At 34.8% G+C, this 22853-nt stretch overlaps 1 protein-coding gene across 4 annotated transcripts; it reads left to right on the forward strand.

The window, feature by feature from the left end:
- Positions 1 to 2835: 2835 nt before the first annotated feature.
- Positions 2836 to 20619, forward strand: LOC149587290 (cytochrome P450 3A9-like). 4 transcript variants are annotated; one of them, XM_089863623.1, is made up of 12 exons: positions 2836 to 3309; positions 3367 to 3463; positions 9403 to 9522; positions 9615 to 9703; positions 9761 to 9906; positions 9964 to 10079; positions 10771 to 10918; positions 10989 to 11149; positions 12225 to 12313; positions 16743 to 16886; positions 16954 to 17119; positions 19634 to 20619. In XM_089863623.1, exons 1-12 carry the CDS (start codon positions 3248 to 3250, stop codon positions 19706 to 19708), a joined length of 1413 nt encoding a protein of 470 aa, XP_089719749.1. In that variant the 5' UTR covers positions 2836 to 3247; the 3' UTR covers positions 19709 to 20619. The 4 variants fall into 4 exon arrangements, with proteins under 4 accessions (XP_089719749.1, XP_089719751.1, XP_089719750.1 ...); XM_089863625.1 differs by lacking the exon at positions 2836 to 3309 and adding an exon at positions 8943 to 9133 and having other exon boundaries at positions 3372 to 3463; XM_089863627.1 differs by lacking the exons at positions 2836 to 3309; positions 3367 to 3463 and adding exons at positions 4035 to 5316; positions 8943 to 9133.
- Positions 20620 to 22853: the final 2234 nt, after the last annotated feature.

Here is a 22853-nt window from a genome sequence, read left to right on the forward strand (position 1 = left end):
TCTTAACTGAATTTATTCAATTTGACTATGTTTTCTCGGCCTTTTGAGAGTGCAGAAGAATCACTCAGAGGGAGATATCATTTCGATTCGAATAAATTATCTAAACTGAATTCATTCAAATTGACTATGTTTCCTCGGCCTTTTGAGAGTGCATAAGAATCACTCAGAGGGAGATAACATTTCGATTCGAATAAATTATCTAAACTGAATTTATTCAAATTGACTATGTTTCCTCGGCCTTTTGAGAGTGCATAAGAATCACTCAGAGGGAGATAACATGCCGATTCGAATAAATTATCTATTATTAATTATGTTCACATTGAAACACTTTTTTAACTCACACCTTTATGCATATAAACGCGCACACCCACAATAAAATATGCCAATCGATTTGTAAAGGAGATTTTTAAGATTAAATTTATAAACTGATAGTAAGTAAATGGGAAGAAATGATTTTCAACTTACTCTCGCTTTTAAAATTAAAAAAAATTATACGAATTTCATTTTGTTAAAAATATTCTTTCCCTTTTAAATATATTATAATTAAGTAGGTAACGATGTGACTACTATTGTGGCCCAGCCCTTGGATCATCTTGTTAATTCTAAAATGTTTTATACCAAAAAGATAAATGCTTTTATGCATATAAAATTGTTTTTAAATTAACTTTTTTAGCACAAATATTATGAGATTTTTGTAAGTTTTTTTAGTTTTTGTCTTCTCTCATTAATTGGCACTTAGTACGTCATAAACAAAAAAGGAATGAGGTTGCTTTTGGCAGTAACATCTATCGGGCCTGCCTTCTATTCCAGTGCAATTTTCTCTGTTCTTTATCTCCACCATCCGTTTCCGTGTCACGTCTAGCGATGTTCGGTAGGGCTTATGCAAGTTACTTTATTTCTATTGTGTCAAGTTTCAAGACAACATGACTCGGGGCTAATTCTAAGCTCTTGTTGCATATTGCTATAAGCATACAATCAATGAATAATTTTAGTACCCAAACGCATCTATTATCCCACAAATATTAGGTTTGCAACAGAAATATCAACAAAATTGATCCAGTTCATAGGACAGAAGTTGGTTAATGACTTGTTTCATTAATCTATAACCCAAATCAAGCTAAATTGTTTTTATTCATAATTGGAAGGATAATTGATATTTAAAAAAAAAAACCTTAAAGCAGAAGGGAATAAGAGAGAAGGGACACACTTTATATCTCCATAATGCTTTACTCTCGTAACAACAGTCTTACTAACCTCAAATCAACTACCCTCCACTGATTGGCTACCTAACTTCTGGCTTAGCTGTGACGTCACATAAGAAGGTGACGTCTCGGTTGACTTACATTGAAGGAGATAAAAATGGCCGAATTTCATGTTGATAAACGAAATCCAGCTGTGAATTAATTTAGATACACGGGAATTGAGAACATAAAATCAGATAATTTGAAGGTAATAAATAGATGAAAACTAATTATTATGAATTAATATTAAAAAATAAAAATTAGTTTCAATAAAATACATACTTGAGGTTATAATTACACAAGAACGAAACATCGACAGCCCTAAGACAAATAGGCCGCCTGATACCGCGGAGAACTTAAAGAACTATATTTGCAGTAAATTGGTTAAAAGCTGTGTACTTGCGCAAAGTTTTCGCGGTTTTCTTGAGGTTGGTCGGACTCTCGTTACCAAAGTAGGCTCTAATGTCTCCCTTCTCTCTTATTCCCTTCTGCTTAAAGTATATAGGCCGGGGCCACCTTACAATAAATTTAGCTAGCCCAGGCAAAACGTTAATATGACCAAGCCATCTTGTTAAATAATACAAGAAATGGTGCTTGGTGCAGAACGTGGATAAAATTGTAACAAAATCTTTGCACTTTAACGGTACTCCATGATTATAAGGACATACATTTCTTTAATTGACACAAGTTTTAAATGTGATGAATATTTTCTATGGAGTGATTATACGAAGCCACAAGCGATGGTTTATCAAATAGTGGGGTCAACAAAACATTTAACGGTAAACAAACCGGTACATAGTTTCAATGGTTTGATCAACTATTCAGCTGTTTCCTGTATGTACCGACAAAAATATTTTAATATATTTGGTTCAGATATTACGCTAATGCTGGCAAAAATGGCCGTTTACGAAGGATTGGAAGTTACCGGAGCATTATTAGCATTTATTTGTTCGTTTCTTGGAGCTTATTGGTAAAACATACTTTCGCTATATTATGCATTGCATTTCTCCACCAAAAAAAGTTACAATTTACCGCCAAAATTTAACTATTTCGAAAAATGCGTTGAACACAGGATGTCTTAAAATGGAAAATAGGACCGAAGTTTGGCAATATTGAGTTTAAAATGTTCTATGAAATTTGCACTAAGGACCACCGTTTTCAAGTTATGATTTAAGTTACCCCTTAGCAAGATTAGAATTGTCATCCCTGAACCAGTTTAATCATAACTTGTTCAGGGTGTTACTTACGGCAAAGTTTCATAAAACAATTTGGACTCAAATCGCCCATATAATCTACTGTATTTCGGTTCTACCACCCATTATTGGAACACCCTGTATATTTCAATGAGTGCGTACCATCCACGCTATAGAATAGCTCTTTGAAGCAAATCTAATACTGCATGCTTCGCGTTGAACTGAACGATCAGTCAAACAAATGCGTGATATTATTTGCTATTTATACAATTCTTAGGGTATACTTCAAAAGGCACAACTATTGGGTTGGAAAACCCATACCGTCAAGTTCTCCAATCCCAATTTTGGGAAGCGTACTTGGAATTTTGAGAGGAAAGGTTCGTTTACGTAATTTTATAATACATTATAATACCAGGAATACATAGATTTCGCCTACTTGGAATCTTTAACTTGCCATTATTCGGGCATTTCTGCTTGAACTAAAGGGAAAGAGATGTAGTAACCGTCATCCCTGACGTAATGTATTTGAAATTAGAAGCCAAGTGACATTTACGTAGCTCTTGACCTAACCGCGCCGAATCCGAATGTAAACAAGTTACCTTTGTGCTGTGTGAAAGAGTAAACCTAGGGTGAATAGCCAATGATACGCCAGGAAGGAGGAGTGGACGGTTTAACAACGTTTTAAACCCTTCCCCTTACATTCAATCAGATATTCGTATAGGGTCTATCACTATACAGAGAGATTCCAAGTACAAGAAATATATATTCCTGATAATACGTATAGCGTATTACCAGCGCATTAATTGAACATTAATGATTCAGCTAGTCCATGAAATCGATCAAGAGTTTTATGATAAATATGGCCGATTAGTTGGGTATAATATTGATTACATGTATTTTATGTCCATTTTCCAAGTTGTTTTCCTTTGCAGCACATATTTTGGAATGGTACCAATGATCTATGTTGCTGATCCCGAATTGGTAAAATTGATTCTCGTAAAGGATTTTTCAAGCTTCTCATACAGAAGAGTATGTTACTATTTTTCGTAGAAGTACTCTAAAGGTTGCCTTATTATCACCCGCGTATTAAATTTAATTCACATGCAGCTGATTCAGTCTATTAACTCATCTGATCTATCATTCCCGTTTTGCGCTCAAATGCAAAATTCGCTAAAGCCCGGTTTTCACTGAAAAAATTTCACGGAACAATCAAAAAGGTTCTGCAGAATTTTGCGGAAAATTCCTCAGAAAAAAAAATCCGACAAACCTTTTCACTAACAGGGAGTAAGGAACGTTAGAGGGAGTGTTGATCTAATGCTAAAAAACCGTCATACAGTGGCAAATGGGAGAGAGGAATTTTTATCTCCGTTTCACAATTTTAGCTAACGCGCAGGCGCGAGTGACGTCGTTTACTACCGTCAGCCGAGAGAATTTATAAATTTCCTCGGCCGCCAGCTTCCGCTTCCCTCGACTGCCGCAGCCCCGCTCCACTCACTCTGTTCAACCAACAATCAGCAGTCAACGTCTGTTTGGAGAAAACCGAGGCTTAATAAAAATCCCAATTAAGGTATATTTAATCCATGGTTGTTGTAACGGTTGTAGGAATGATTCAAGGTATTCGCATAAAAATATATGAAAGGAATATCCTTCCACGCGTTTCAAAAGCCAAAAACTCAGATAGAAAATTGTAAAAGATGGATATTAGCTTGTGGAAGACCGAATTTCCACTAGCTTCTATTCACTTTTAATAAATTTCAAGGTTTGTTTTTGGTTTGGGAAATGGTTTGAAAACGATATTTACCATGTCGGATCTTGTTAAATACTTAGGGTTACTTGAACAATTAAAAAACAACGCTTCTAACGTTCCTTACTCCCTGGTTAACCATGGCAGAAACTCAAACACGACCTTCCCCCTCCAGTTCAAAGCCGGTTTTTAAATTTGACGCATGCGCGCGGACACCGCGTTGAGTCCCCGAGTCAGCGCCAGAGAGAGACGAGTTTAGCCACGAAGCGAACAAACGCGCCTATTCACTTTAAAACTCCCTCTCAAGTTCCCTCCTCCCTGTCACTAATGAGGTTTACCTTTCATCATGGAAATTTCAGCAATCTAATTTCTTTAACTTTATTGTCTTTGTGAAAACGCTTACTTCATATCATATAACTAACGATGAAAGCAAACTTCTTCAACCAATACTTAGGGAGTATACATTTTTGCTTGGTGTGGTCATGTAACTAGACCTACCTTGCGCTACTGTTTGGTGAGCGTGGGGTGTGTTTGGTTTTTTTGTTAATGGTCTAGGTTTCACCAAACACAAGCATGTGTAGAAACTGATTTAGAGTTTTAGACAAGATCCACTACCACTTGGAGCTCGAAACGTGAAATAATTACGAAAGAAAGTACATTAGCGCTATAGTATGAGTTTACAACAGTTTTCCTGACTTGAAACAAGTTGGTTGCGACCCTTTTTGGGAGTATTGGGAAAGGAAAAATTGCCATCGTTAAAAAATTCACCCGGTTAGATTGCGGCAACCCTCAAGTTTTGGTTTTATCAGTTTGACAGTTCTATCGGCGAGAGGTATGGGAAATGCGGGCACAGTAGCGAGAATGAGAGATTCTTTTGAAGCTGAAAGAATCATTAATTACAGTTGTCGCTGAAAACGTTTCCTGACCAGTTAATATATATATTTGCCGGTCAAGGAAACCACAAACATACACACTCACAGATCATAATCGTCTTTCGCACTCGTAGCAAAAGACAACAGTAATAGGTTTTTACGAAATCGTATTATCTGTGAGCATGTATGTTTGTGTTTATGTAGTAATAGGTTTTCATCTACGAAGAGTGAAAGACACAGCACTTGGCCTTTTAAGATTACGATCGGTGAGTGCGTTCGTTTGTGTGGAGGTTCGAGAGACGAAAAGGCCTTTCTAGCTAGTTGTGGTAAGAACTTACTGTACCCCAACCGTAAGGCCATCTCGATTATTACCTTAGCGAGTAAGAAAAATGAATACTTCATTAGCACATACGAATAAAACACTCGCTCACCACCAAAACCATACCTAGTATTAATAAAATCTGTCATTGTAGACAAAGACTGGAAAGTGTAAAAGATAAGGTTTGAAAATGAACTGCCTGAAGTAACAGATATTAAAATTTTCACTTTTGAAGACATCATTATAAAACATCAATTATTTTAAAAAATTCTTATCTTACTTTTTTTCACCAAAATTACTTCGGGAAAGTATTTTAAAAAGGAACATGCGCGTTATTTTAAAAATACTACGGCTTTACATTTTATTTTTTATCAAAAATTTAAAATTAGGTAGAAAATTGACCCTATAACGTGAGAAAATCGTTGAGAGCTTACAAAATATAAACCGTATTAAAACTTTACAAAACAGCGCGTTATTTTAAAAATACTACGGCTTTACATTTTATTTTTTATCAAAAATTTAAAATTAGGTAGAAAATTGACCCTATAACGTGAGAAAATCGTTGAGAGCTTACAAAATATAAACCGTATTAAAACTTTACAAAACATATTCTTAAATTGTAAAGCTTTCAAAGTATTAAATATTAACGTGCTGTGTTGCTCTCAAAGATCACGATCAATCTACAGATCTTTTCGACACTAATAACTAAATCACAAAGAAAAGGCCTATATTATTTTCCGCTTCGCAATATTTTCAATTTTAAAATATAAAAATTTAAACTCTTCAAGAGAAATCTTTTCAGATATCCAAGCATTTGAATCTCCTAGAATCAAATGTTAGTTGTAAGTAAAACCAGTACCAAGCTAGTATCCCTTAAACCCTTCTAGGTGACAACTACTATTGAGGACAAAATAGTTGGTAAATATTGCTGAAAAATATTTTGGGAAAATGAAATTTTGGTGAAAAAAAGTAAGATAGGAATTTTTTAAAATAATTGATGTTTTATAATGATGTCTTCAAAACTGAAAATTTTAATATCTGTTACTTCAGGCAGTTCATTTTCAAACCTTATCTTTTACACTTTCCAGTCTTTGTCTACAATGACAGATTTTATTAATATCTGTCACTTCAGTCTTCATATTAAATAAAATTCTTTAGAAAATATGGGAGAAAAAGTCCTAGGCCGTTGCGCGTCCATCGGTAATCTAGCTTAAATACCAGCCGTCGGTAATACGGCTAAATTACCAGTCGTCGGTAATCTAGCTTAATTACCAGTCGTCGGTAATCTAGCTTAATTACCAGTCGTCGGTAATCTAGCTTAATTACCAGTCGTCGGTAATCTAGCTTAATTACCAGTCGTCGGTAATCTAGCTTAATTACCGGTCGTCGGTAATCTAGCTTAATTATCGGTCGTCGTTAATATAGCTTAATTACCGGTCGTCGGTAATCTAGCTTAATTATCGGTCGTCGTTAATATAGCTTAATTACCGGTCGTCGTTAATCTAGCTTAATTACCGGTCGTCGGTAATCTAGCTTAATTACCGGTCGTCGGTAATCTAGCTTAATTACCGGTCGTCGGTAATCTAGCTTAATTACCGGTCGTCGGTAATCTAGCTTAATTACCGGTCGTCGGTAATCTAGCTTAATTACCGGTCGTCGGTAATCTAGCTTAATTACCGGTCGTCGGTAATCTAGCTTAATTACCGGTCGTCGGTAATCTAGCTTAATTACCGGTCGTCGGTAATCTAGCTTAATTACCGGTCGTCGGTAATCTAGCTTAATTACCGATCGTCGGTAATCTAGCTTAATTACCGATCGTCGGTAATCTAGCTTAATTACCGATCGTCGGTAATCTAGCTTAATTACCGATCGTCGGTAATCTAGCTTAATTACCGGTCGTCGTTAGTCTAGCTTAATTACCGGTCGTCGGTAATCTAGCTTAATTACCGATCGTCGGTAATCTAGCTTAATTACCGGTCGTCGGTAATCTAGCTTAATTACCGGTCGTCGGTAATCTAGCTTAATTACCGGTCGTCGGTAATCTAGCTTAATTACCGGTCGTCGGTAATCTAGCTTAATTACCGATCGTCGGTAATGTAGCTTAATTACCAGTCGTCGGTAATCTAGCTTAATTACCAGTCGTCGGTAATCTAGGTTAATTACCAGTCGTCGGTAATGTAGCTTAATTACCAGTCGTCGGTAATCTGGTTTAATTACCATTCGTCGGTAATCTGAATTAATTACCGGTCGTCGGTAATCTGGTTTAATTACCAGTCGTCGGTAATCTAGTTTAATTACCCATAATTGGTAATCTAGATTAATTACCCTTAATTGGTAATCTAGATTAATTACCCTTAATTGATAATTTAATTAGTAACCCTTAATTGGTAATTTAATTAGTAACCCTTAATTGGTAATTTAATTAGTAACCCTTAATTGGTAATTTAATTAGTAACCCTTAATTGGTAATTTAATTAGTAACCATTAATTCGTAATTTAATTAGTAACCATTAATTCGTAATTTAATTAGTAACCATTAATTCGTAATTTAATTAGTAACCATTAATTCGTAATCTAGTTTAATAACCTCAAATTGGTAGTCTAGTTTAATTAACTCTAATTGATAATTTATTTTAAGAACGTTTAATTGGTAAACTACTTTAATTATTTAAATTCGTAATCTAGTTTTTTTATCTTTAATTGGGAGTCTAGTTTAATTATCTTTTATTGGTAATCCAGAATAATTAGCAGGGAAAAGTTAAAATGTCCATTAAGCTAGTTTGAATTTGACTATATCCGCGACAATTTAGACCCGTGTGTTTTGATGGCGTCGCTGTAGCGGCCGCATCAACGTCACTGCAGCAATATTAAAGCCGTCTTATCTCACTTTCGATAGGCCATTCCAACCAAAAGGCATTAAGAAGAAACAATCGGATTATTATGAGGCAACTATACGTTAAAAAATGCCAACATTGGTCTCGCTGATATTTCCTAATAAAACAGTGTATAAATGCTAAAATATCGCAGATTGGGGTAGTTTTTAAAATTTAAAATTAAACATACTTAAAATTAATTTTTCTCAAAAACCTTAAAAATGGTCCTAGAAAAAGGTTTAAATTTTGATATAAAACCATTCCCAAACGTAACAAACGAATATTTCATGTCAAAAAGGTGGCCACAAAATGGCTAAATTTGAAAAAAACTCCATGTTATTTCTATGGGAAAATTTAACTTTTTCACCAAAAGGGCTGATTAATTTTATGGAAATGAAAACCACCCTTAGCAACTTTATTTTTTATACAATAAACTAATGGGTGGATCTTCTTGAAATTTTAACCACATATTGAGGGCCCGAATTGTAGTTCTGTGGATTTTTTTCAAAGCAGTTAATACGATACAAAAAAAGTTATAACCAATCAAAAAACCATCCTTATACATTAAAGTCGGTATGAGGTCTTATCTAAGAGAGCTATCGCTCTCCTAGAATTAAAGTCGGTATGAGGTCTTATCTAAGAGAGCTATCGCTCTCCTAGAATAGCTAATTCATGAAATTTTATTTACGTGACTTTTCAGACATTAAAATCTTCACTTTCAAAAGAAGCAATGGCGTTGAAACAAACTTCTTGTGAGCTCATCACAACTATGCCTATAAAGTCACGCATTCGTCGCTTCCTATTGGGGACTTCTTTCCTTTCCAAATATTGAGCTTTCCGCCTGGAAAATGCTAAAATTAGAGAGCAAGATATCTCTGAAAAATAGGCGAGGCACGCACTATTTCCCACGTTTGGGTCCGTTAAAATCAGCTTTAATGCACGTAGCTTTATTTGAGCGCCGCGATAGGCCTACAAGTCATACAAAGGTCTCGAGTTTTCACCCTTGGCTGACCTTCAAACATAGTCTTGGTGGAACAAGTCAATATTATTACGCCAGGGCTCTATTTTGCCAAACGTGCTCGCAAAAACTTGTTTTACAAATCCTAAAAATAAAATACAAATAAATCAGATCTCACATGGCACTAATTTTGATCTTATAGAATTTTGAAACAAATAATCCCTATGTGGACAACATGCTTGTTTGGCTAAAAGGTGATGATAAGTGGAGAAATGTCCGCAACACAATCACAAAGGCATTTACGTCTGGAAAATTAAAAAAGGTAACTTTCAAATTCAAAGAAGTGTTAATAGCGTCATATCAGATCATAAAGACCACAACAACAAATCAATCAAAAATCGTTTCAATGCCTAGATGATGCCACTCATATGCGACTGTGCAAAGTTAACAGTTGAAAATTTCGAAAAATATTTTGAAAATGGAGAACCAATTGACTGTAGTCGGTAAATTAGAAAACGTCCCGCAACTGATGAACAATATTAATCTCAAGCTTGTCTCAGAATATATGGAAGTTACACTTTGGATGTTATCGCTAACGTGGCATTCGGAACAAAGATTGACTCTCAAAATGATCCGAACAACGAATTTGTTCAACACGCGAAGAGAGCCTCTTCCACGGAAATTAACTGGAAAGTCATTATACCTTGTAAATTAGGCTTTTTCAATAACAAATATGAAAAGTATTTAAGATTGTTTCTTTCAGTGCTCGCACCTAAATTTGCCAGCAAGATTGGCATAAGTGTCGTTTATCAAGAAACTCTGGATTTTTTCAAAGACTTGACACTTGAAATTGTAAGAAGAAGAGAAGCCAACAACGAGGTATTTGTAAACCATTTTCAGAACTTCAAGTAAAAATGTAAGGTAAACCCTGCATTGACTTCCGCAAATAAAAGGCATACCCACATACCCTTTTACATAAAGCCTCACCACCTCGACGTTCAATTTATTGAAATATTGCACTGCTATAATCCAATAAGAAAATATTTAAAAACAGAAAATGGAAATGAAGTGTCTATGATTTGTAAGGATCTGAATTAAAATTTTTTCCAAATTTTAAAATACCGAGAAAATTGTAATTGAATCTAGTCCGCCATTGAGAAATTATCAATGTGTGACTGCTAAGACACTTCACTAACGTAAAAATTATTAAAATTTTGCTTCAAAGATTTTTTCACCGTTCGATGGTAACTTACGGTTATTGATTATGGTAATTTACGGTTATCTATTGCCGTAACTTACAACATTAAAAATGCGGTAATTTACATCGATAAACAACCGTTAATTGACGGTTTATTAGGAAATTACCTACTCACATCACTAGTTTACACTAAAGAATGTGGGCAAGTTCTAGGCCACAACTTCCAGAACTAGAATTTATAGCGAAAAGGAGTAGTATTGTTATCATTTCCCATTACACAAGAGATAAGAAATGAACGCAAATGGTTCAACTTGTAAACTAAAGGTACAATTAGAGGCATACTTCATAACTAATAACTTACTTTCTGTGAAGGCTCGACATGATTTCCTACAAATTTTGATCGACAGTCTAAAGGAGAATAATGGTTACACAAAGAAATGCGCAAATACCTCTAACGAGAAGATTAAAAACGGTCATGTTGGATCCAGTGTTAATAGTATCGATGACATCAGAAGAAAACGTATTAAAACGCACTTTAAAGGTGTATTCAAATCAATCTAATTGTGATTTTGTTATGGATCTCAAAATAGCTCTGACAGAGGATGAATTTCTTGCGCAAACAATAATGTTCTTCATGGCTGCCTATGACACGACATCGTCGACCTTAACCTCGATCACATACTTCTTTGCCACTAACCCGGACTGCCAAAAGAACGCTTTGGAAGAAGTTGACAGAATATGGGAAAATAGGGTTAGTTCATCCAAATTCAATTTATTAAATTAGAGACTCGTAGTGAAGATAAAAATCAGCTCAATGAGAGTCCGTTATATTTAAATAATTTAAGATTACCTTTAGGGAATAGCCACTAAATTTCACTAAACTACCCCTCTGTCAATTGATAAAATAATAAGCAATTATTTCTTAGATTTTAAAGTTGTACAGCACCCAACAATGATGTAAGGCTATACAGCGGCTCCCATTCATTATAAGAAAGAACGTATCTTATGAGTTTGTAGAAATGTAGACTTATTTTTAATGTCCTTCTTTATATGAAGTATTTTGCATTATTTGTTAGTCTCGTGTGATTATATATCGTCCCTGACATCAACCCGTTTTTCGACTTCAAAACCAGTTTTCATACACATATAAATATATAGACAAGACTAGCAACGACGGTTTTCTATACAGTGTTGCAATTATTTCACTTGTAACCGTAGTTAAACTGCCAGCTTCAAGAGAGAAAGAATATTGGGCTTCAAACTATTGTAGCTATCAATCGCGACCACTCGGTGAAAAATAGTTAGGCGAAAATAAAAATGTATGCTAAACTAGAAATGAAGTTTTATAGTGTCGTGGTCGCTGTATCCCGCGAGTATTGAATTGGGCAGGCATTTCTAAAGTTTATGTGGCACTCTTCGTAACTTTATAGTGTCTGAGTGGCACTGTACAGCCTAAGATTATTGTTAGGTGCTATACAACTTTAGCACATTTAATGGCACACGGAGTATTGCAAAATAATTTTCCCTTCTTTGAAAATGACTGAAATTTTCAAAATTATAAAACGACCGTAAGAGCGGTTCTGATGCCATAAACGCTGCTCGAAAAAGGTCAGAGCAACAGCGGTAATTAAGAAAAGCATCTAGATACATTTTTATCAACTACCAAAACTACCCAATCTCTACCAAGAGCTAACTGTCTCCCTCTTATATGTATATCGGAAGTTCAGAACCACTAATCTTTAACTAAATATAGGTTTTGCAATGAAACTTTTGTAGCAAACCAACTTGTAAAAACGTAAATCTTAAATTTTAAACGAATATTTTAGAAGACTATTGATTTCGAATGTCTTTCTGAGGCCAAATACATCGGAGCTGCAATTGATGAAGCACTTAGGCTCGTTCCACCATTTCCAAAGTATGTGTTCCTTTACTACGTTTAGTGTTCGTAAACGTTTAGAGTCCCGAAAACCCGGGTCCCTTCTTTTTTCCCCTAAAATGTAGTCGGAGTTTTTTTGGGGTTAAATTTTGGTACCATGATATTGTTTTTTTACCTGTTCTATAAACTATCGCCTGATTCGACTCAAATAAGTTGTCCTTTATTCGCTAGCGAAAATTTCGTAGACGCCACCTATCCACACTGCGTGAAACTATATACTGTTGATCAGAATAAATCAGTTGTCTCGAATTCGCTATTGCTGGCTTTCTATGCACTGAAACTATGGAATTTCAAAGAGTTACACCGTCATTAAAGGGAAGGTGAAAAGGAAAATCAAGTGACTTCTCATCGATTATTCTACTAATTATAAGACCAACCAGTCACCAATCTGCCTAGTGAAATACATCCGTATGGTTTAAAATTTCAAATTAGTTAAAAAATATTTCATGGATAATTTAAAATAAGTACGTCCGACCAACCACATAACAAACTGCCTTCATTTTAACAAAATTCTCGTGGCACACTCCATGTCATGAGCTTTGATTGTCACAAATTCTATCAAATCTCTCGATAAATTTCATTCGACACGGAGCGTGCCAAAAGAAATTTTGTTAATTAAAGGCACCGCCTTGACCGATTGGTCGGAGGTACTCATTTAAAATTATCCAAAAAATTTCAACCTAATTGTAATTTTAAAATCATTCTGTGTTATATCTTGGATGTTTCACTAGAAGAATGGATAAAAATTAGTCGATTTTCCATTTCACCCTTCCTTTAAATTATTAATAATTACCATGTAGAGTTTTAATTCTAATTTTTATCATAATTGTGAATCTCACCATGTTTGAAATTCTAAAATACATTGGAGACAAGCCAGGAGCATTAGAAGAAGGGGAAAGAATGTTCAGGGAGAACCAGAAAGGGTCTCTAACTAAAAAGCCTAAGTAATTTTAATTTATGTGTGAAATGATAACTCCGACTTTTGCTCTCTATTATTTTGAGTTTCAGTATTTTTGAGCGCAGTATTATTACAAAAAAAAAACAGCACAATTTCTTCCGCCTATAGCGTTAAAGCTGCCATAGCACATATGTTTTGGTTTGTTTGATCGCCACTATACACAGGAAAACCAAGCTGCAGTGGTAGCGATAGCGGTGCCATCTATTCCCGTTTCGCTAGCGAATTCTAGAGGGCCGGTAGGCCCTTCTAGATAAGAACCCACACCCTCCCGTAATGTTAAAGAAATAATTCACAGATTTTAGGCTTAGCGTCCCATAGAAAAAGTATGGGATTTTTGGTGGTCCACTCCATCGAATAACTCAGAAACTACTGCGAAGTTAAGGTTCGGAACACTTTTGAATTATCAAGCAACTATTGAATGTTGAACTTCTGAAGTTTGAATAAGAACAATTAAGTCTAAGTATTTTATTTTAATTAATTTATAAATCATGGTAAAACCGTTACATATATTACACTGTTTGCATAGCATTTTGTTCAGCCTTTATCGGGTTTGTGGCGTATAGGATAACGCGTCTGCCTATGGAGCAGAAGATGGCAGGTTCGAGTCCTGGCAAGATCGGTGTTTATTTTTACAGATCTTTTATTCAACATAAATGAAACAATCCTATAAATACAATGTTTGGATAATTTTTTTTTCACGAAGTACGGGCTTGTGGCGTAATGGATAACGCGTTTGCATTCGAAGCAAAACATTGCAGGTTCGAGTCTTGGAAAGCTTGTTGTCAAATTTTGATGAAGAATCTTAGTATATATAAGGTAAAATTCTTAAATAACAAACTTTCAATGAAATGTGCGCGTGCTGGCGCGTGGTTTAGAAATAACTTTTTTAAAAGGTCAACTAAACTTAATTGAGTCACCAACCGCCTTTTTATATGAAATAAGTTACCACCCGCCTATCTATGGTGAATTAATTTACCACCCGCCTACCAATTGTGAATTAATTTACCACTCCCCTGCCAAATGATTTGAAATTTTAATCTTTCCCATAAAATAATGAGAGGCACTTGGAGTGAGCCAATATGCTCACGAACATCTTACTGGAACATCGAATTAATGACGTTTGACAAGCATATTATTATTTTCAAAATAGATTAATACAAATTAAGGCTGAAGGAACAGATATTATATAAAAAAGACTTGGTTTGCCCAAGCCTTAAAAACAAAACGATAAGAGTTTTTCCAGTTGTCTGAAGCGCAGATATTACTTTTTTTTCTACTGAATTTTAAAGACAATCCGAATTTTACTACTCTTTAGAATTTAATTCAATCACCTGATTTTACTGCTAATGGATTAGTTTTCTATAAATTAATTGAAATAAAAAATTACTTATCTCAGATTTTTCAACAACAATTGCATTTTCCTGAAACATTTTATCATACATTTATTATTTTGAGGGATATCATGTAAATTTAATCAACTTGACTCTTTATTTTTTAATTTCCGAGAATTTTCCTTTCAAAAGGTTTTAAACACATCAAGTTTTCATAATGTTGTCAAATAAATAGCAACTCAACCAACACTTCTAAAATCTTCCCCACAAGTACTGATATAAACGGTTCAATAATTGTGACTGTGCTTAAAGAGGAAACGAACCCCTTTATCAAATATAAGAAAGGTGATAACAGTCCCCTTATTTTTTCGAAAAGACCGCTTATAATACATTATTAATGAGAGTATGATTTGAAAATTAAACTACGTTCTTCATTGAAAAGAAAAAATTTGATGATAAAATGTTTCAGGAAAATGAAATTGTTGTTGAAAAATCTGAGATAAGTAATTTTTTATTTCAATTAATTTATAGAAAACTAATCCATTAGCAGTAAAATCAGGTGATTGAATTAAATTCTAAAGAGTAGTAAAATTCGGATTGTCTTTAAAATTCAGTAGAAAAAAAAGTAATATCTGCGCTTCAGACAACTGGAAAAACTCTTATCGTTTTGTTTTTAAGGCTTGGGCAAACCAAGTCTTTTTTATATAATATTAATAAGGAGAGAGGGTAACAACTAAACAAACTACAGTAACAGAGTCCAAAGTTCATAATCCTCCTTGACGCGGAGCGAAATCCCAATCCCCTTCTGTTATAAATGGCAACGGAACAGGAAAATAAGGTCTCGCCATTTTGGTCTCGCTGATTTGGTCGCGGGCCTAATTGCTCTCACTGATTTGGTCTTGGGACCATTTGGTCTCGTGATTTTTTGGTCTTGGGACCATTTGGTCTCGTGATTTTTCGTCTCCTGATTTTTGGTCCCGTGATTTTTTGATCTCGGGACTTTTTGGTTTCGGTACTATTTGGTCTCGTGATTTTACGGTCTCGGTACAATTAGGTCTCATGATTTTTTGGTCTCGGGACGGTTTGGTCCCGTGATTATTTGATTACCTAATAAGGTGCCACCTTTTCCAAAACAATGATCCTAATAATTCGTTGCCACCTTTTCCAAAACAAGGGTTCCAATAATTCATTGCCACCTTTTCCAAAATATTCTCCAATTAATTAGCTGCCATCTTTTCCAAAATATTCTCCTATTAATTAGCTGCCAATTTTTCCTAAATATTCTCCTATTAATTAGCTGCTACCTTTTCCAAAATATTCTCCTATTAAATATCTGCCACCTTTTCCAAAATATTTCTATTATTGCTAATAAATTGTTCGCGCTAAGAGGCGGGCTTTTAATACTCATATAAATAATGTTCTTACCTCCAAACAAGGTTTTCTTGGGTTGGGTTAGGTAAGGTTAGGTTTGGTTTGGTTTTGTTTGAATGGGTTGGGTTAGTTTATTTTAGGTTTGGTTTGGTTAGGTTACAACTAGCTGGTTAAAAAAACGCTGAAGGGGTGATATTATTTTTAAAACGAGACTTTCGTGTCCAGAGACGAATTTGTCCCGAGACCCAATTGTTCCGGGACCAATTTGCCCTAGACCCAATTGTTCCGGGGCCAATTTGCCCGAGCCCCAATTGTACCGGGACCAATTTGTCTCGAGACCAAAGTGTCCCGAGACCCATTTGCCCCGAGCCCAAAGTGTCCCGAGTCCCATTTGTCCTGATGCCAATTTGTCACGGGACACATTTGTCCAAGACCAAATTGGCGAGACCAAATTGTCGCGTACCGAAATGACAATAGCTCTTTGTGGGAATTGCTGCAGCGTAGCTCGAAATTTAGTGTGCTTTTTATTGTTACTAGCTTGATGCAAGCAGAGGTATATAATATTTCTCTTTGTGAAAAAATAAGCGAATCTCCAAATTGCAAGAAATTTTACGAGTTTTGACAATTTTTCAACAATTCCGAGACCTGTGTTGTTTTAACCCGACCCCGATATATAATTTACCCCGAAGGAACTTTAACCACGTTAGATGATTATTTTAGATAATTATGAAGTTCAAATTTTTATTAGGATTACACGAACTTGCGGCCAGGAATATAAGCTTGGTAACACCGGTCTAACTCTCCCAGCGGGAATGATCGTTGATATTCCAATCTTCGCTATGCATCACGATCCGGAATTTTTTCCTGAACCAGATAAATTTACACCAGAAAGGTAAAAACTAATCCAGTCTTTATGTAGTTTTAGTTTTATACAAATTTTATAACCTTTCTTGTCATAGATTTCTTGGTGAAGGAAGGACTGCTATCGCTAATTCGTACACATATTTTCCGTTTGGAGCGGGTCCGAGGAATTGCATAGCCATGAGATTGGCTCTTTTGGAAGTGAAATTATGTTTACTTTACGTCTTGAAACATTTTGAATTTTTGCCATCCGAAAAAACTAAAGTGAGTCAATACATAACCGAAAAGAAATATACCTATAAGAAGGCCTTAATACGCCTCTGGTGCTCGCGTGATTTTCGACAATCTCCCCTTCATGGCTGGTAAATAAACTATTGTTCAAACGGTAACTTGGGCCGAAAGTGTGATTGTTGTCTTTCATTAAGATTCCAAGTCGAAATATTCTTACAATTTAGAGCCCCTCAGTAAGATTGCACTTTACGTGACCCATCCAACTAACAATGATTTCCAATTAATTAGACTGTGAGTAGTCCGAAAAAAATGGTTAAAAATTTATTGCGCCGCCGCAAGTTGGCCCAAAAAAATTTTAATTTTAAAATCCTTGCTCTTATCGCCTTTGCGAACGCTATTCGCTTAAGGCATTCTGCACTCAATCTTGGAAAATAAGCCGGGGGGAAATAAGAAATTGACGGACTCACGGCGGAGTTATAGCTATGGAATTTTTTAAGCTAACGGAAACAGCTCATTTCTGATAAAAGGACGGAAATAGAATGCGAGAAAAACTGCAATGTTTTGGAAAAATCGTTGAATTTTTTGGGAATTCGATAATTGATAACGGTAAATTTTGGGGAATGCTGATATATTTTGGGAGTTTGATAACGGCAATTTTGGAAAAAGCCGTCAAATTATTCCGGCTCAATTATTTACTCAACATTATCTGGGAAAAGGTGTCAAACTAGTCCGAATTTTTTTAAACGTACTCACCATTATTTTGGGAAAGGTAACCAATTAACCAGGGATTTGATAAGTTTACTCACCATTACTATTAAAAATGTGTCAAATTATTCCTGAATTTGATAAATGTGAAGGTCGATATTTTGGAAAAGGTGTCAAATTATTCCTGAGTTATGGAATTTTTTAAGCTTACGGAAACCGTTCATTTCTGAAATAAATTGACTCCTTTTCCAAAATATATAGTTCCAACAACTAAACTATTAATGTTGACATTTGGTATTTTCCCAATAATTTGTCGCCTTTTCCAAAATATAGTTGCAAAAACTGGACTCCTATTCTGAAATATTGATGTTGAAATTTGCTAATTTAACAATAATTTCACAACTTTTCCAAAACAAAGTTGCAATAACTAACGCCATTTATTTCAAAAATTTTTCCAAGAAATCAAATATCCCAAGGATTTGACACACTTTCCCAAAATACTCCGGTTTACATATAAGAAATACTGCAAGGATTTGACACATTTTCCCTAAATATTCCCATTTAAATTTAACAAATTACCCAAGGATTTAACACATTTTCCCAAAATACTCCCATTTACATTTCACAAACACCCCAAGGTTTTGACACATTTTCCAAAATAATGTTTATTGAATTAAAAAAATTCCCGAATAATTTGACGGCTTTTTCCAAATTGTACCGTTATCATTTATCGAATTCCTAAAATATTCCACGAATTTCCCAAAACATTGCAGTTTTTCTAGCATTTATCAGAAATTACCGGTTTCCGTAAGCTTAAAAAATTCCATAGCTATAACTCCAGCGCGGGTCCGTCAATTTCTTATAGTCTCCCCCCCCCCAAAATGCAAGGATTTTGAAATTTTCAAATTTTTTTGGGCCAACTTTCGGCGGCCCAATAATTTAACAAATTTTTCGGACTCCTCACAGTCTAATTAACTGGAAAAAATTCTTAGTTGGATGGTTCCGTAAAGTACAATTCTACTAGCTCCTCTTTTATGACTTAACGTTGTCTCGAAGTCGCCCGAATAATATTAGGATTAACTAACGTCCTATGACGGAACTATCCCCAAATTTAGACTTTAAAGTCTGGTATATTTAAGTCTTCTTAATTGTATATTTCTCCTCGACATAACATAATAATTTAATTAACATTGAGTATGACAGTCAAATAAATACTTTCATCGAGGTGAGTTTCCAAGAAACCTACAACTTCCGCCAAAAACGTATTCGTCAAAAACCCTGCTTCATTAGACAGAAGCAATAACTATGAACGACATATGTTTTAAACTCGTCCTCCTTAGTCCATTCTGATTACACGAGAAACCCATATCTAAGCTTTCCTTAAAGGGATAGTACGGCTAGAATACTATTTTTTAAATCGTTAGAGCGTATAAAATAATGATTTTATGAATTAGAACCATGTTTCTATCCGCAATATAAGGAAACTTAATCGCTCTCGTATCTTCTAGTGCTTGAAGGACACTACACGTTACGCTTTCCCGCAAAGCGCTGGGGAGTACCCCAATTTGACGCCTAGTATTACCCGAGGGATTTGTGCAATAGGGACACTCCCAGGGCTTCGAGGGAAAACGTAACGCGTAGTGTCCGTTACGCACCATTGTAAATATAAACATGATTCCAATTGACATAATAATTAATTTATACGTTCTTTCGACTAAAAGAAAAAATTTCTACCTTCATAGACATTTTTCATTTTTTCAAGGGGAAGTGTCATATTTAACTTCGTTATGTTTCTTAAGCTAATGCTAAATTAAAGCCGCTGATTTCGATCATTCGTCACAGATACCAATAGAATTTCGAAGAGCAGGTTTGCTACAACCAAAAGATGTGATTCTACAACTTAAACGAAGAACCTAAGCAATGCTCCTTGACACCAGGGTTCATCGAGGCCCACCGGATTTATTTTCGGTTTATAATAATAGTAGTTGCTTGATTAGTTTTTCAGCATATGAATTCACTGTCCTATATTCTACCCTTTTTGTTTGTTTATTCGAATTCACTTAATTTTGTTCATAATATGAATTGTAATTTGTCGTAGATGGTTTTGATTAATAAATTTTTGGATCGATTATTTTCTGAATAATATACAAAAAAAATGTATGATACATAGGAATTAATGCAATATAGTTTGAGAAATTTCCGTTTTACAATTTGCGATTTAAATAAGCTTTAGCGAAATCTTTAAATTAGTGACAAAGTTTTCCTATATTGTGTATTTTGCTAAGTCAACCAATTGCCTTTGGCTAGCTACGCATCGTTTACACCAAAAATGACACAGTTATGAAGGCATAACCCAGTCAAAGGACTGGCTGCGTGTCAGGGGCTCAAGCTACTTGCGTAGCAAATTTCATCAAAATGCGTTGCCGGTTGGTTTTTTTTTACCGCGTTTTTATTATTTAATTAACGTTAGTGTTAAATAATAGTAGTATTTTTTAAATAATGAAGGAAAAATGCTACAAAAATGTGTATTATATAATATTTTCTAATCTATAAAAATCTTTTTTTAAATGGAACTAAAAGAATACGAAATAATTTTGGATAATTTACTCTTAAGTAACGATGTGTTACACTTTTCGAATTTATGGTAAGGATTGGTAGTAGATAAATAGTGTTGTTTATTTTATTTATCCTTCTGTGGTTTATTTTAAGCTAAATTTGGAAATAAATTTCACCTTTTACTGTTTATCACGTTCATTGTTCCTAACGTTGAGAAAATGTGTAGTTCGAATTTTTGAATACAATCTTTTGAACTAATTTTATTTAACATACAGAGGACATTTAATTAGAAATTGCTTGGTACCGTCCTTTGGTACATATAAAGTGATCCATTTTAGTTTCATCGCCATAAAAATTCTAACAAGAACGTAATTTCCCACGATATAGAATAGGCACTCCAACAGGAAGGTTGTAATGTAGATTAGAATACAAACACCAAAGATGCGAAAGGCGAGGGGATAACCACTACGTGAAGTAGGTGTACATTTGGTTTTATAATATTTAAAGTATTAAAAAATATCGAAAAGTAATGTGAAGTATATTCGAAATATTGAAATATTGCAAAGTATGGTGTATTAAGTGTAATACATGTAATACGAAGAGTTTACTGAGAATACGAAGAGTATACTGAGAATATGAAGAGTATGACGTTAATATTCGAAGTATTTCGCTAATCGTTACGAATATTAAGAATCTTACTGCAATATTTTATAAAATCGAGAAGTCTCGTAGTATTTTATGTTTCCATCCCATATTATAACCGTAGGAAACAGAGTATCTCGGATTTTAGTCCAAATTCCAGAACTTTCTCACGGTAGATACCGAGTTCATATATACATACATAGCTTTACAGAGTTGGAGAGTGGTAGTGCAAGACTTTTGATTGGCTTAAGCTGTGATCTGACGTTTAGTTGAGGAGTTTCACCTTTTTTCCACCAACACTTTGAACGCCACATATACTGTTTAAGGGATGTTTTATATTCGAAAGAGAGGTTAAGCCAGATGCTTGATTCCTAATTTTATGATCGGGCGCACATGATCATTAATTCCACAAGACTTTCATTCCTGTGCTATTTAACATCTCTATAAGCTCAAGCTCGCTTGATGTAATAAAGATATGAATTCGTAAGTGAGCTTGAGATTATAGACTTGTACAAGGCGTATTTTCGCCCTTTACTTAATCTGTCTATTATCCATACGTGTTAAAGGCTTGAAATTTTAGTCTAGGTTTATTTCGGTCCTCTGTTGTTTGACTAAGCATTGACACTAGTTTTTGCGAGTTTTTCGGACGACTATAAAATTAACCATGGAACCGTGTTTGCAGTGGCGGCGCCAGGTGTAGGCGACACAGGCTATAGCCTACTTTTCGTTTCTTTTTGGGGGCCCATAAATAGCCACATCGTAACGAATAGAAATTTTGAGTGAATAGCCCCTCGATGCGCTATATTTAAGTGTGATATAATGATTACTATTAATCCTAACTTCAATTCATTTATTTCTGTTATAATTATATTAGTGCGACACAAATAGGAAACTTGCGCACCCTTTAACAGTGCAAAAATGATTAATCGTAACGCATAACTAAACCCTTAATTGAAGTACAGAAAATCAGACTGATTGGTCCCTTGATGCGCTCTCTTCATCTGTGCTAAAATGATTTCAAGTAATCTGTACATCAATAATTTACAATCTTTTATAATTGTAATAGTGCGACACAAACAGAAAACTTGAGTTAGTAGCCCCACAATAACCCATACCTAGACATTGATTGAAGTACAGACGTAAAATATAATTACCTGGGCCGTGCTTTTTACGCTCATAAATTTACTTATGTTAAAATAGTAATACACTATATAAAATATATAAAGATACTATATGCTTCCTTTTGCTTATAAAATTATTCTCGCTTTCTGGAGAAATACACGTAAATTCTGGTGTCGTGATAAACACCGCCTTAAGACCATTGAAAAAAAATATACCATCAGTATATACTTGCTTTTGCATTTAAAGGTAACCTCGATTTCCTTGAATGTTTAAATAGAGGAGTGGGATTGAATGCGTGAAATCCTTTTTGTCGACGGGTGACAGAAATTTTAAAGGGAGCGTTTATCACCTTCCATTATATTAAGGCAATCCAATAATCGTTTCTTTCGCTTTAAATACATCGAGAAAACGTAAAACACAACTCACAATCATTAACCTCACTTGTACAATTAAGTGACATGCTTAAAGTTACTATTACAATCCCCATCCATATAAAAAGAACGTAAAATATCACTTAACTACAATACCCTTCCATTCACTGTCCCTTCAATGACGAACCAAACATTTTACACTACTACTACTACGAGAATGACAACAGGGCAGGTCAAACTATAAGAGCCTGATCGTAGATGTAGTACATCAAACGATGTGGCTAAAAATCAAAAAGCGAGATAACTTTTCTGGCTAGTCAAAAACTTTAAACACGAGTGTGCTAACCCATTTCAAATTTTGTAGAAATTTG

This window comes from Phalangium opilio, unplaced genomic scaffold (genome assembly GCF_054372755.1).
Source record: "Phalangium opilio isolate 3A_F unplaced genomic scaffold, DU_Popi_V2 ptg001170l_1, whole genome shotgun sequence".
Lineage (NCBI taxonomy): Eukaryota > Metazoa > Arthropoda > Arachnida > Opiliones > Phalangiidae > Phalangium > Phalangium opilio.